We start from the raw sequence: 12,925 nt of genomic DNA on the forward strand, positions 1-12,925 counted from the left end.
TTTTTTCTGTACTGAATTCAGTATGTTGAATTTCCCTTAAAGCTCTTACATCTGTAGAATAAGGAAGGCACCAGTGATTTATCAAACTAATTCACAATTTACTGCATGTATTTTAATAGCATATACATAATTGTAGGCTCACTAATGTCCTCATTTGATTAGTGTGGGTGAGATGTACAGTGTATGAGATCAGAAGCACTGCAGATAAGTACAGTGTGATCCCTGGTTCTGCCAGGTTTCAGATGTGTAACCTTAAGTGATTAACTCAGCCTTTCTGGACTCAGTTTCTTCATCTGTAAACTGGGGGTGATCGTGATACTGTTTCATGGTACCACTGTGGGGATTTTACAAAATAACAGCACAATGCCTGGTACATTGAAGAGTCAAGAAAAAAAGTTTTCATCTCTCTCTAAAATAAACATTTTATTTAAAAATATACATATATTTTTTAAAAAAGAACACATGCCAACTTTGGTATTTAGCCATTGCTTCTTTTCTCTTCCTGGTCACCCACATTTCTTCCTAGTTATGTATAGTTGAGCGAAGGAGCCCGACATGAAAGCTCCACCACACGGGGTCCCTGCAGAGAACATATGCTGGCTCTTTGGATTTCTTTGCAAAGTGCCTTTTTGTGTTTCCAGGAGGCAGGATTTCAAGCACCCAGCTGTGCACTGCCCTCTTTCCTCGCTGCAGGCACGTTGGAGAGAACTCTGGGGAGCAGTGTGGCTTCCCTTCCATTGGAAAACATTACAGCAGCCTCCAGGATCCCCATCATTCTATGACCTTCTCCCCAAAACCCTCTGGAGCTGTTAAAGCACACACAGGGAGCTCACAAGGCCAAAGGTGAGTGAAGTAAGCACAAGAGACCACCAGGAGTTTGTCTTAATCCATAGAATTCTAGAAACTTAGATTCCACCAACTCCTACCATCAGAAGGGAACTTCTTCATGTTATCAAACCCAATGAGTCTATAGCAATTTCCCTGGGAGGTAATAGAGAAATTTTTCTCGGATCTCTTCCGGTCTTAAAGTCATTTCCTAATGCATAGTCTCACACTAGCCAGGGCTCCTCTGAAAATGTGGATTCCAGAATCAAACCCAGCTCCTCACCACGCTGAGCAGCTCTCTAGCTTATAGGACTGTCTTGTTGTGTGTCTAGTAATATCATCTAATAAAGCACTAGTTGAGTTTCCTCATCTTAACCGCCCTGCTGGTTTCTACTGGATTTATGAGAAAACTTAAGACTCCAGACTCTTTCACTCTGAGTTCTCTCATAGCTGACAGCAAACTTGGTGCATCTGTTGACCACAGACAAGCCCTGAATGGGGGTCAAGCTGCCCTCACAATCCTGCAGCTTTTTTTCCCTAAAAGATAGAGGCTCTCCATGGACACTGTACCCTCTAAGTGTCCCTTTTGTCCAGAGAGCTTGTTCTGAAGATCAAGATGAAGGCACAGGACAAAATAATAATAAGTTTCCTTTATACTTCTCTGATTTGCCAAATGTTTCTGTATCTGGCAATGAAGACAAACCCTAAAAGCTCAAACAGATGTTTTAAGTGGTAGAAAGACATCTAAGTCATATGATGCTGCTGTTTGATCACAGAAGAAAAAAAAAATGTCAGCATGGGTGTAGGTTTTAGCTAAAAAGCCACCTCCCCTTTGGGAAAACGAAGACCCCCTTGTCATCAAAGGTAAAGGGATTCCGGTTGGAAGACTTGGAAATTAGCAGGGTTCTTGCAACCTCCCAGTCCCTCAAGATGGGAACCATCTGTGCAGAGTCCACGTGGTACTGGACATCTGGGACAGGGGATGTGCTCTGCACAGGTAAGACATCAAGTTATTATCTGCTGGATGAGTAAATCTGATGCAGGAATTTTCGGTCAAACCAGCACTGGTTTCTAGAAGAGATGATAGAAACCTCTTCAAGAGGTCTTTAGAAAAGACTGTCTTGAATGCTTGGGGTAGGTTTTTGATTCCGCCCCCCCCCCCCTCTTTTGTTCAGATTGGAAAAAAATGTTTCTGGATGGCAAAGGCCACCAGTTCACAGACTCTTGATTGTTCAACTGAACACCCTCCTGCTTTCCTTATCTGCCAGGGCGATCACTTCATGGAGAGAATGATTTCTCAGTCCAAGCTTTTCGATTTCTTTTACATAACATAATGTCTCAGCCGAACTGAGCGGCTGTGACCTGACCTTCCTTCCTTTCCTCCTTCTTTCCTTCCTTCCTTCTTTCCTTTCCCCCTTCCTCCTCCTTTCCTTCTAGTAGAATGTGTATCATCTCAATAACACTGTTAGAAGCAGGGCTTCTACTGAGCACAGGCTTAATGGAAGGACAGAGGAGCTTCCTGAATCCGTGGGATAAGGGTGAACCCACAGGACTGCACCAGAGTTGGGAGCAGCTGCAAATGTCTGCAGGTCAGCTTTACCACAGGGTAGTGCTGGGGACCTTGAGAGGACACATGTGGTCAATTTCAGGCTCTAAGAGCCTTAAGAAACTTGACCGTGGCCATCTTCTTAAGTCTCTGTACATCTTTTAGTCATGCCCAATTTGTCCCCAGAATAGAAGACACAATTAAGAGTTTAAAAGAACTTAAAAAAAAAATCCCTTATAGGAAATATAAATTAACACAGATGGTCAGGGAGCAACCAGCTTCATCAACCTTTTCCCAATTATCCTCAGTTTTATCTTTCAAATCTCACATCTGATCTAAGGAAAGAGAGCGTGAAGATGGTGGGTGGGGGTTGTGGGTGGAGGTTGAAAGCAATGATCCTGGAGTCTGCTCCGGGTTGTGTGCCGGTTTGTAGCAGCAAATATCTTTCGTTAACTGTGAGGCATATATGTCAGTGCCAGATAATAGCCTAAAAATATCCCAATGAAAATGCATAGTCTCATAAAGACAGGGGCCTCCTAGCCAAGTCTAGCCCTTCAGACAGAAATACCCAAAGGGAAAAAATAATTGACACTCAAACCAGAGTCTCAGAGATTGCTGTGAGGTTGTTTTCCAAAGGAAGGGGAATAAAAATAAGATTAAAAAATTCACACAACTTGGCACATGAGAAGCGGACTGACCAGCGAGCTTTGTCAAGATCCCCCCCCCCCAAAATGTCAACGTCTGAGGAACACACAAAGGTGAGGAATGTGTCAGGAAGGTTTCCTTCCCCATAGCTTCATCATCAAAGAAGAGATGGCAATTTTCCCCTCAGGATCTTTGGTTTTGATGACAGACATCAAAGCAAAGTGGAAAATGTACCGTGTGGCTCTTTTAAAGCACAAGGCCGATGAAGGAATGTAAAACGACGGTCGCCTTCCACCGCTGCTCTCTGTGAGAGGAGGCGGTACCTTTCCAGTGACCAAAGGTGAATGCTCCCTGGCTCTTCACATCACAGTCGCTGTCGAGATGGGCTTGTTCATCGTGAGCAGCCGGCTGTGCGTCACTGGGCTGGAGCCATGAGTCATACGTCGAAGCAACTTGCAGTCTGGGTGATGAATCGGGAATGCGCAGTGAGAAAGGCCAAGATCACTTCACAGCAGATGGAGGCTTAAAGGCTTTTGGTATAGAACTCCGTTGCACTGCCTTGAAGATACACACACATACACACATGTGTATGTATATGTACATATGGATGTGTATATATGTATACACATATCCACACATACCTATAGACACACATGCATATACATATGTATATATCTATACACACATGCATATGTGTGTGTGTATATATATATATACATATACATATATAATATAGATATTCCCCTCCTCCCCTCCCCGCCTCCCAGTAAGATTTGGCAGCTTTCAGAGTAGCAATCACCAAAAACACTCTGTGTTCACACATGTTAACAGGTTAACAATGGAATGACTTCTAAATCTTTTTTTTTTTTCAAAAAGAGAACTTCTAAAATCACAACATGTTTGGTTATTTTCTCCATAAGTGCACAGTGAACAATTTGTTTTTTACAAAAGAAGAAAACAGTGCCTTAGTGATTTAAATAAAAAATAAAAACAGCGAGAGCTACCTTCTACAGCATGCAACACTATGAATCCGTGCATTAGAACCACAGTGAGCCTTAGAGACGATTCTGCAATTTAAGTTTTCAATTCCCAGCAAAAGCAGGGGAAGTGGCGAGGAATGCACAGGAGGCCATCATCTTTTATTCCTTCCATCCTTTCGACGTGCGATTGTGTTTTCTTTCAGAAATGCAGACCTAAAATACTCTTTCCTTGGAACTATACTTTGTATTTACCTTTACAACATAACGAGTTCCGGTTTTCCCCAGAGCAACCCAAATCAGTGACTGCCAACCAAATGGGGGTAGCTTCATGACTGTGGATGGAATCACTGGTTTCTTTCCTTCGATTTCTTTCTTTTGACTTCCTTTTACAGCAAGTTATTATGCAGATGGAGAATGAGTTACCCAGGAGAACCTTGACTTTCAGCTTTTTAACGTATGGTTTTATTAGCAGTAGGACAGCTGGTAAATGGATGAAATCCTCTTCTCCCAATGTTGGAGCAGAGAAAGGGAGATCTTCAAAAGAGGGGAGAGAAAGGATGGAGAATTTGAAAGGAAAGTATAGAGTGGGAGAAAGATAATGGAAGTGAACCCCTCCTTCCAATAAGAAAATAGAGAAGCCAAACGTCCATAAATAATCACCCTGTTATATGAATAGCAACCTACTGTGTTTATTCCCATCATACGTGAAATGATGTTCTTTCGTGCTGTCTGACAGTTTCTTGAGACCAGAGAGATACTTCTGATTTGCTTACGTGGTCGTCTCTAGCCTTTGACACTAAAGGAGGCTTTGTCTCTCTCTTGCTTCAGGGTTCTCTCCTGTTTCACAGTGCTCAACACCATGGCGGGGATTCCCAGGTGGCTCAGTGGTAAAGAATCCACCTGCCAGTGCAGGAGACCCGAATTCAATCCCTGGGTGGGGAAGATCCCATGGAGGAGGACATGGCAACCCACTCCAGTACTCTTGCCTGGGAAATCCCACCGACAGAGGAGCCTGGCGGGCTACAACCCAGAGCATCGCAAAGAGTCGGACACAACCAACCGAGCGCCGAGCACACACATCACCATGGAGACAGTGACAGTGATCCGGCCACTGGTTAAAAGAAAGGGAAATTTCAGGTGGGGTTCTTTGGGCCAAAGGTAGGTCAGTTGTTTTCAGTGATCACATGGAGTCGTGGGTACAGGATTGGGGTCACTGTAGGGGGTGGCTTTGTGGCCAAGGGATACTGAGTTCACTTCACTTCCCTGGGAATGGATTGGTCCTGTCCCTCTGTTCTGCCTTAAGAACCTGACACTGGGCCTGACCTCTATTTTGAAAGGTGGGTGATGGAGACAGGAGAAGCAGCCTTCAGGGGTACGACTTCCATCACCTTTGAAGGACTGGCTTCTGTGTGTTCCCCAGAGAGCTTACAACTTCTTTCCATGGTAAGAGTAACAAATTCATGAGAAAACTTACAAAGTGAGATTATGCCCCAACAGTGCCTGAAAAAAAATACAAGCTAGAAAAAAAGGTTCGTGTTTGAAAGGCATTGGAAGAAAAATTTTTTTTGCATTTTTGATCTGAGAAAACATAATTTTGAAAGCATTGCTGAAATCAATAACAGTCACTGAATGTTGGCAAAAATTACACTATCCATCTATTAAAAAAAAGACTCCTGTTTGTTCTTTCTGGTCGTCACAGAAGTCTCCATGCTTGTTTTTCATTCTCTCCAGCTCCTCCTCTCCTTCTTCCTCCTTCCTCTTCTTCCTCTCCTCCTCTTCTAGCTCCTCCTTCTTTGGGAGAGTAAATATTTGTGGTCATGTGCTTTCCCCGATGGGATTCCTCTTGGCCTTCCTTAGCACTTCATCAGGTGTTTACCACTGCTGTAAGTGGAGGTCCATGGGGGAATTCAGATTGAGATCCGTGACATCCAGGAAATCAATGTTGAAGATGCTGGGGCCCCCGGTAGATAGGGAGCTGAAGCTTGGGGTCGAGCTGGGCGGCGTGAGGTCCAGCCACTCCATGCTTTCCCAAGGAGATTCTGTGAAGCTTAAGGGCAGCCCACTGCTGTCCACAGAGGAGGGTGAAAACTGAGTCTGCATGGGGGACAGGGGGCCCGGCAGGATCTCGTGTGCATTGAAGAGGTCTTCCGCAGCCTTCCCTGAGAATCCATCCATCATCCCGTCGAAAGGGGGCTCCTCACTCCCGATTTTCAGAAGGGCGGTGTCGCTCACCTTCCCCAAGGGACTCTGGGAATTTAATAAGACTTCCAGGTGCTCATCGCTGTCAGCACCGAAGTGATCAAAGGAGAGTTGGCCTCCTGCGGACGCCGGTTCAAAGGCTGCCGAGGACTTGGGGAGGGCACCAGTGGGGCTTCTAGAAGACCCGGGGATCTTTGGGACTCTGTGAAGACATGAATGCTCCTCTCTGGCGTCAGCGGGCATTTCTGTTGGTAAAACACAACGGGAATTGTTCAATCGCTTCTGATCGATCGTGATCATTTAAAGATCGACCAAAGATACATTCAAACTTGAATGAATCTTTGGAATGAATGAATGACTTACAGAAGGAGATGACCATGCTTCTTGGGTCATGGCTCTTCACCCAGTCTCACCCCTAAACCACTCTATACAAGTCCTTCCCTTGGGTCTCTCCCCAAACCCTCTCTTGCTGGAAACTCCACTCTGCGATTATCAGACGCTCAAAGCAGGTGCTTTTACCTGCTCCTCACTGTCACCTGGCTGCCCCTGAAGACACTGCGTCCTCACTATACCCTCACTGGGGGCTCTTGCTGCCAGCCAGAAGATGAGTCATCAGGCCCTTTCCTGCCACCATTGTCTGATCGTTACTCCTCCTCCTTATTATAACTCCTCAGTGGTTTGGAAGGTCATCCTGCTCTCAGTGTCCCCCCACCCACACCCCTGTCTCCTGGTCCCTCCTCCTCATCCATCAAAAACTACTCCCCAGCTCACTGCCTATCTTCCACTTCAACTCTTGTCATTCTCCGTGACTTCAGCATCCCGGAGGCGACTTGCTGTCCAGAGGGCCTCTCCGTTCCCTGACACCCCATCCTGCTCCGTGCAAGTGATGCTGCCATCGCCACTCTGCTGGACACACCCTGGATCTTGTGGCCCCAAACACTGCATCCTCTGAAAGTTCAGTTTCATTCACCATTTCCAACTCCCTGTCCATCACCTCCCACTCCTCAAGTTCACTTTGTAAGGACCCTCTGACAACAAATTCTCAGCCATTTTGAGTCACCCCAGTCTACTGACTCCATGATTTTGTCACCATCCAACAGCTTCTTCTGGTTTTCAGTTATTTATTTATTTTGGCCACTACACACGACATGCAGGATCTTAGTTCCCTGAACCAGAGATCGAACCTGCCTTCCTTGCAGGGGAAGCACAGCATCATAAGCACTGGACCACCAGGCAACTTCCTGGCTTTCACTTCTTTCCTTGTGCAGTCTGTACTCTTAATCCACCACTCTAATTACTCTCACATATATCCTCAATCCCCCTGCCCTTTTCTTCCATCACCCTACCCCCTTGGCAAAACCCCACACCTGGATGAATCTGACCATCTGTTTTCTCTGAGCCCTTCCAGGATTGGCGGGACTTTTCAGAAAAAAATCGCACAATGAAGTTGCCAAGTTCATTTTTAAATTAATGATGTCAAGCCTATAAAGTGAAAGTGAAGTCGCTCAGTCATGTCCGACTCATTGCGACCCCATGGACTGCAGCGTACCAGGCTCCTCTGTCCATGGGTTTCTCCAGGCAAGAATACTGGAGTGGGTTGCCATTTCCTTCTCAAGCCTATAGTCGGCACTTAATACTGCTGAGTAGGGGGCTTCCCAGGTGGTGCTGGTGGTAAAGAACCTGCTAGTAGTAAAGAACCGGCCATCCTGCAGTTGTAAGATGTAAAAGACGCAGGAGATGTAAAAGACGCAGGTTGAATCCCTAGGTCGGGAAGGTCCCTTGGAGGAGCCTGGCGGGCTACAGTCCATAGGGTCGCAGAGTCAGACACAACTGAAGCGACTTTGCACGCATGAACTCAGGCACAGAGAGAGGGTGATCCTACTGTTGTTTCTTGTGATCAATTCATCACTGTTCTTCTTTCCTGGAATTCTCCAGGTTCCACTCCCACACCCTGTTTGCAGACCTTGCCACATACTTCATTAAAAACATAAGGGTGTCTTCACTGCTATATTTAAACTGGATAATCAAGGACCTACAATATAGCACAGGGAACTCTGATCAGTGTTATCGTCTGGCAGCCAAGATGGGAGGGGAATTTGGGGGAGAATGGATACATGTATATCCATGGCTGAGTCCCTTTGCTGCTCACCTGAAACTTTCACGATGTTGTTAATCGGTTATACCCCAATGCAAAATAAAAAGTTCAAATATAAAATATAATGGTGTCTGAGAGGAACCTGCTCATCTTTCCATCACGAAACTTAACAACGATACAGACACCTGTGCCCATGTTTTTCTTCTTCCCTCTTGTTACAAGGGAGGAACTGCCTGTTTCCTTGCATGGCGACCATCTATCTTGCCAGACAGCAAACCCCCTAAAGGTGCAGACTTTGCCTAGTTCAGGGATGGACCTAGTCCGATGCCTGGCCACTTTCTCTCTGAAACTTTCAATGCTGTCACTTAAGCGCTCAGCACTGAAGAATTGATGCTTTTCAACTATGGTGCTGGAGAAGACTCTTGAGAGTCCCCTGGACAGCAAGGAGATCAAACCAATCCTAAAGGGAATCAACCCTGAATACTCATTGGAGGGACTGATGCCGAAGCTCTAGTACTTTAGTCACCTGATGCAAAGAGCTGACTCATTGGCAAAGACCTTGATGCTGTGAAAGATTGAAGGTAGGAAGAGAAGGGAATGATAGAGGATGAGATGGTTGGATGGCATCACTGACTCAATGGTCATGAGTTTGAGCAAACTCTAGGAGATACTGAAGGACAAGGAAGCTTGGCGTGCTGTAGTCCATGGGGTAGCAAAGAGCTGGACACGACTTAGGGACTGAACAACAGCAACAACTTAAGGTCTCCAATATGGAGTCTTTTCTTTTTATCCACACATTCTCCTTACATGATCATAGTCACTTGTGTGCTTTCAAATTTTAGGCACAACTATGTAACTGTTTAGAAAGAAATAAATGAATGACTTAAAAGGAGGCAAAAAAAGAACACACTGATCACTGTCACTGCTTGAATGATGTGTGAACCTGAAGGGCCCATCGGTGGGAGATTCATTTTGAGTAGACTTGCTTTACCTGCTTCCTTCTTCTCATAATTAAGAAGAGAGGGACATTGGGATTAGAACAGTAAGGGGAAATGGTTTAGCAGGAAAAACATTTAGGAAAACAAGGACCAAGTTGAAAGATGAAAACTGTTAAAACGACTGCTGAAAAGTTTTCTGAGGACAATGGAACAATGGTGATGAGAGATCACCCTCTAGGACTTCTTTTATCTGCTCCAAACATGGACAGGAGGCTCAGAGGCAGGGACGCTCCACCCCGACATGGCTCTTTGGTCCAACTCACAATGAGCATCTGACCTCGGCCCTGAGAGTCCACACCCTGGAGCGCACACAGGGGCAGAACACCCTGATATCTTACCTCCACTTTCAATGAGGACATCCAGGAGTTCATCCATCTGCTGGCTCCGGGTCATTTGCTGTTGCCAATTAACCAAAGGAGAACAGAGAAATTAAAACGTAGCGACTGCTTCTGTAGGAAATCATCGGAAGCAGTATGACAGGTTTTTGGATTAGGTTTGGTTAGCAGTGTTTTTTTTCTTAATTGTGGTAAACTGCAAACAACATAAAAATTTACCATCTTAACCATTTCAGAGTATAGTGTGCAAAGGCATTAAGTTCATTCATGTGGTTGTGCAACTGGCACCACTGTTCAGCTCTGGAACTTTTTCATCTTGCAAAACTGAAACTCTGACCCCATTAAACACTAACTCCCCATCCCCTCCTCCCTACAGGTCCTGGACGCCACTGTTCTGTTTTCTGTCGCTGTGGATTTGATGACGCTTGGTATCTCATATAAGTAGGCTGATACAGTATCTTTCAGGCTTTCCTAATAGCTCAGTTGGTAAAGAATCAGCCTGCAATGCAGGACACCCCGGTTTGATTCTTGGGTCGGGAAGATCTGCTGGAGAAGGGATAGGCTACCCACTCCAGTATTCTGGCCTGGAACATTCCATGGACTGTATAGACCACGACGGGGTCGCAGAGAGTCAGACACGACTTTCACTTTCACAGTATCTTTCCCTTTATAGCTGGCTTATTTTACTTAGTATAATGTCTTCAAGATTCATCCATGTTGCAGCAGCGGTCAGAATCTCCTTCCTTATTAATTCTGAGTAATATTCATTGTGGGGCTTCCCAGGTGGTCCTAGTGATAAAGAACCCACCTGGCAATGCAGGAGACTATAAGGGACTGGGGCTCAATCCCTGGATGGGGAAGATCCCCTGGAGGAGGGCATGGTACCCCACTCTAGTATTCTTGCCTGGAGAATCCCATGGACAGAGGAGGCTGGCGGGGTATGGTCTACGAGATTGCACAGAGTCAGACATGACTGAAGCAACTTAGCATGCAGGCACAATATTCATTGTATGTATAGAATACATATTTCATTTATCCATTCATCCTTCAATGAACACTTGGGTTGGTTCCACCTTTTGGCCTTCGTGAATACAGACTATAGGCTGGCTAAAGGTTTTGGTAGCATGTATTTTTGGACAGGAAAACACTAAATAAAACAATCTGACACAACAAGAGAAGGGGGGAAAGGAGGCAGAATGATCCCTAGCCCAGAGTTGTTCAGAGTAAATTCAGTGATTTGAAAAGTTTCCATTCCAGGAGATGGGCACCTTAATATATAAGTAGTATGGCCATTTTTATCACTTTGAAGTGACTTGGCTAAGACACAAAATAAGCCTCAACAATCAAGCATCTTTTCTGATCACAACAGCATGAAAATAGAAATTAATCAGAGAAAAAGCAATGGAAAAAAATGCTTATGTGGAGGCTAAACAACATGCTACTAAAACATGAATTGGTCAGTGATTAATTCAAAGAAGAAATTAAAAGATACCTAGAGACATAGAAAAGTTGGTCTTAGTCTAAAAGTTGGACTATAAAGAAAAGCTGAGCATTGAAGAATTGATGCTTTTGAACTGTGGTGCTGGAGAAGACTCTTGAGAGTCCCTTGGACAGCAAGGAGATCCAACCAGTCCATCCTAAAGGAAATCAGTCCTAAATATTCATTGGAAGGACTGATGCTGAAGCTGAAACTCCAATACTTTGGCCACTTGATGAAAGGAACTCATTGGAAAAGACCCTAATGCTGGGAAAGATTGAAGGCAGAAGGAGAAGAAGGCAACACAGGATGACATGGTTGGATAGCATCACCGACTTGATGGACATGAGTTTGAGCAAGCTCCAGGAGTTGGTGATAGACAGGGAAGCCTGGCGTGTTGCAGTCCGTGGGGTTGAAAAGAGTCCGACACGACTGAGAGACTGAACTGAACTGAGAGACAAATGTCAATAAAAACACAAGCATGCAAAATCTATGGGATGCAGCGAAAACAGTTCTTAAGAGGTAGTTCATAGGGATACTGAAATTCCTCAATAAAATAAGGAGAATCTCAAATGAACAACCTAACCTATCATCTAAAACAGTTAGAGGGACTTCCCTGGTGGTCCAGTGGTTGAGACTGCACTCCCAATACAGAGGGTGTGGGTCCTGTCCCTGGCTGGGGAATCAGATCTCTCATGCCGTGCAGTGTGGCCAAAAAAAAAAAAAGCAACTAAGGAAGGGGGCTGGGGAAAAAAACATTTAGGAAAAGAGCAAACAAAACCTAAACTCAGAAGAATGAAGGACATTAAAGATCAGAGAGGAATTACATAAGATAGAGATGATATAACAATAGAAAAAATAATCAATAAATCCAAGAGCTGGTTCTTTCAAACAGTGAACAAAATCGACAAACCTTTGGCTCACCAAGAAGAAAGGACCCAAAAAAAGAAAATAAGAAATGAAGTGACTTGGATCTGCCTCCCATTTGGGTGCTGAGGATGTGGCTCATGTTCCTCTGGCTCCCCGTTGTACTTGTAGTGAACACACCTTCCCTTCTGGCTCATCTGAGTTAAGTAAACTCTGTCTGTGGGAGTCCACTTTGCCTGGCCCTCTTCTTTTCTTTTGAAACCACAAAGGAGCCATTTGATGCTTACAGATACCAGGGGATGGGAATGAGGAGGCCAACGGCATACATGGACCTCAGTCCCTGGGATCACTGAGTTTTGAAGCGAGGAAGAACCTTAGAAACAGTTACCCCAGCAATTACTCTCATGTGTTAATATTTGAGTACATATCTTGTGTCAGGACAATTCGATCAATACTATGTCATCCAGAACCCTTATCCAGTAGATATCGTCTTCATTTCATAGAAGAGAAGTTGAATTCTTGACCAGGGTTTGTGGCAATGGCAGCTGGCACCAAGTCTGGGCATTTGGGTGCTAAGTTAACCTCCTCTCTCTGCCTCACACTGTGTCTCTACACACTCCACGCTTCTTCACAGTGAGCATCTGGACAGTCTGCTTGTTCCAGAGGGGGAGACAACAGAATCTACACACGTGAAGCCATGTCATATAAAACAACATGCAGTGAATCAGTCTGTTCTTCCATGAAGATCAAATCGTGCGCTTACCTGCTTCACTGCATCTTCGTAGGATGGCGGCTGGGTTATTTCTGAAACCGTGGAAGTGGACTTGGAAAATGTTGGGGACAGAATTGGAAACTTTGGCCCTGCCTTATCAGAAGAGTGCAGACCCACCATCTGCATGAGTAAAATGCAGAGAAAGACGATCAATCCATGCATCAGACATTGTATATAGCTCCTGTT

At 44.9% G+C, this 12,925-nt stretch overlaps 1 protein-coding gene across 6 annotated transcripts in view; it reads right to left on the minus strand.

Moving 5' to 3' along the window:
• Positions 1-415: 415 nt before the first annotated feature.
• MYOCD (myocardin) overlaps positions 416-12,925 on the minus strand; it is an 87,650-nt gene continuing 75,140 nt past the window's right edge. For 5 of the 6 annotated variants that reach the window (XM_065910098.1, XM_065910096.1, XM_065910099.1 and 2 more), the window contains 3 exons: positions 12,731-12,859; positions 9,627-9,684; positions 416-6,440 (listed from right to left, as the gene is read on the minus strand). In XM_065910098.1, coding sequence (XP_065766170.1) covers positions 5,869-6,440; positions 9,627-9,684; positions 12,731-12,859 — 759 coding nt within the window. In that variant the 3' untranslated portion in view covers positions 416-5,868. The remainder of the gene's footprint in view (positions 6,441-9,626; positions 9,685-12,730; positions 12,860-12,925) is intronic. The other variant, XM_065910097.1, reaches the window with a different exon arrangement.

Source organism: Muntiacus reevesi, chromosome 18 (genome assembly GCF_963930625.1).
Source record: "Muntiacus reevesi chromosome 18, mMunRee1.1, whole genome shotgun sequence".
Taxonomy (NCBI): Eukaryota; Metazoa; Chordata; class Mammalia; order Artiodactyla; family Cervidae; genus Muntiacus; species Muntiacus reevesi.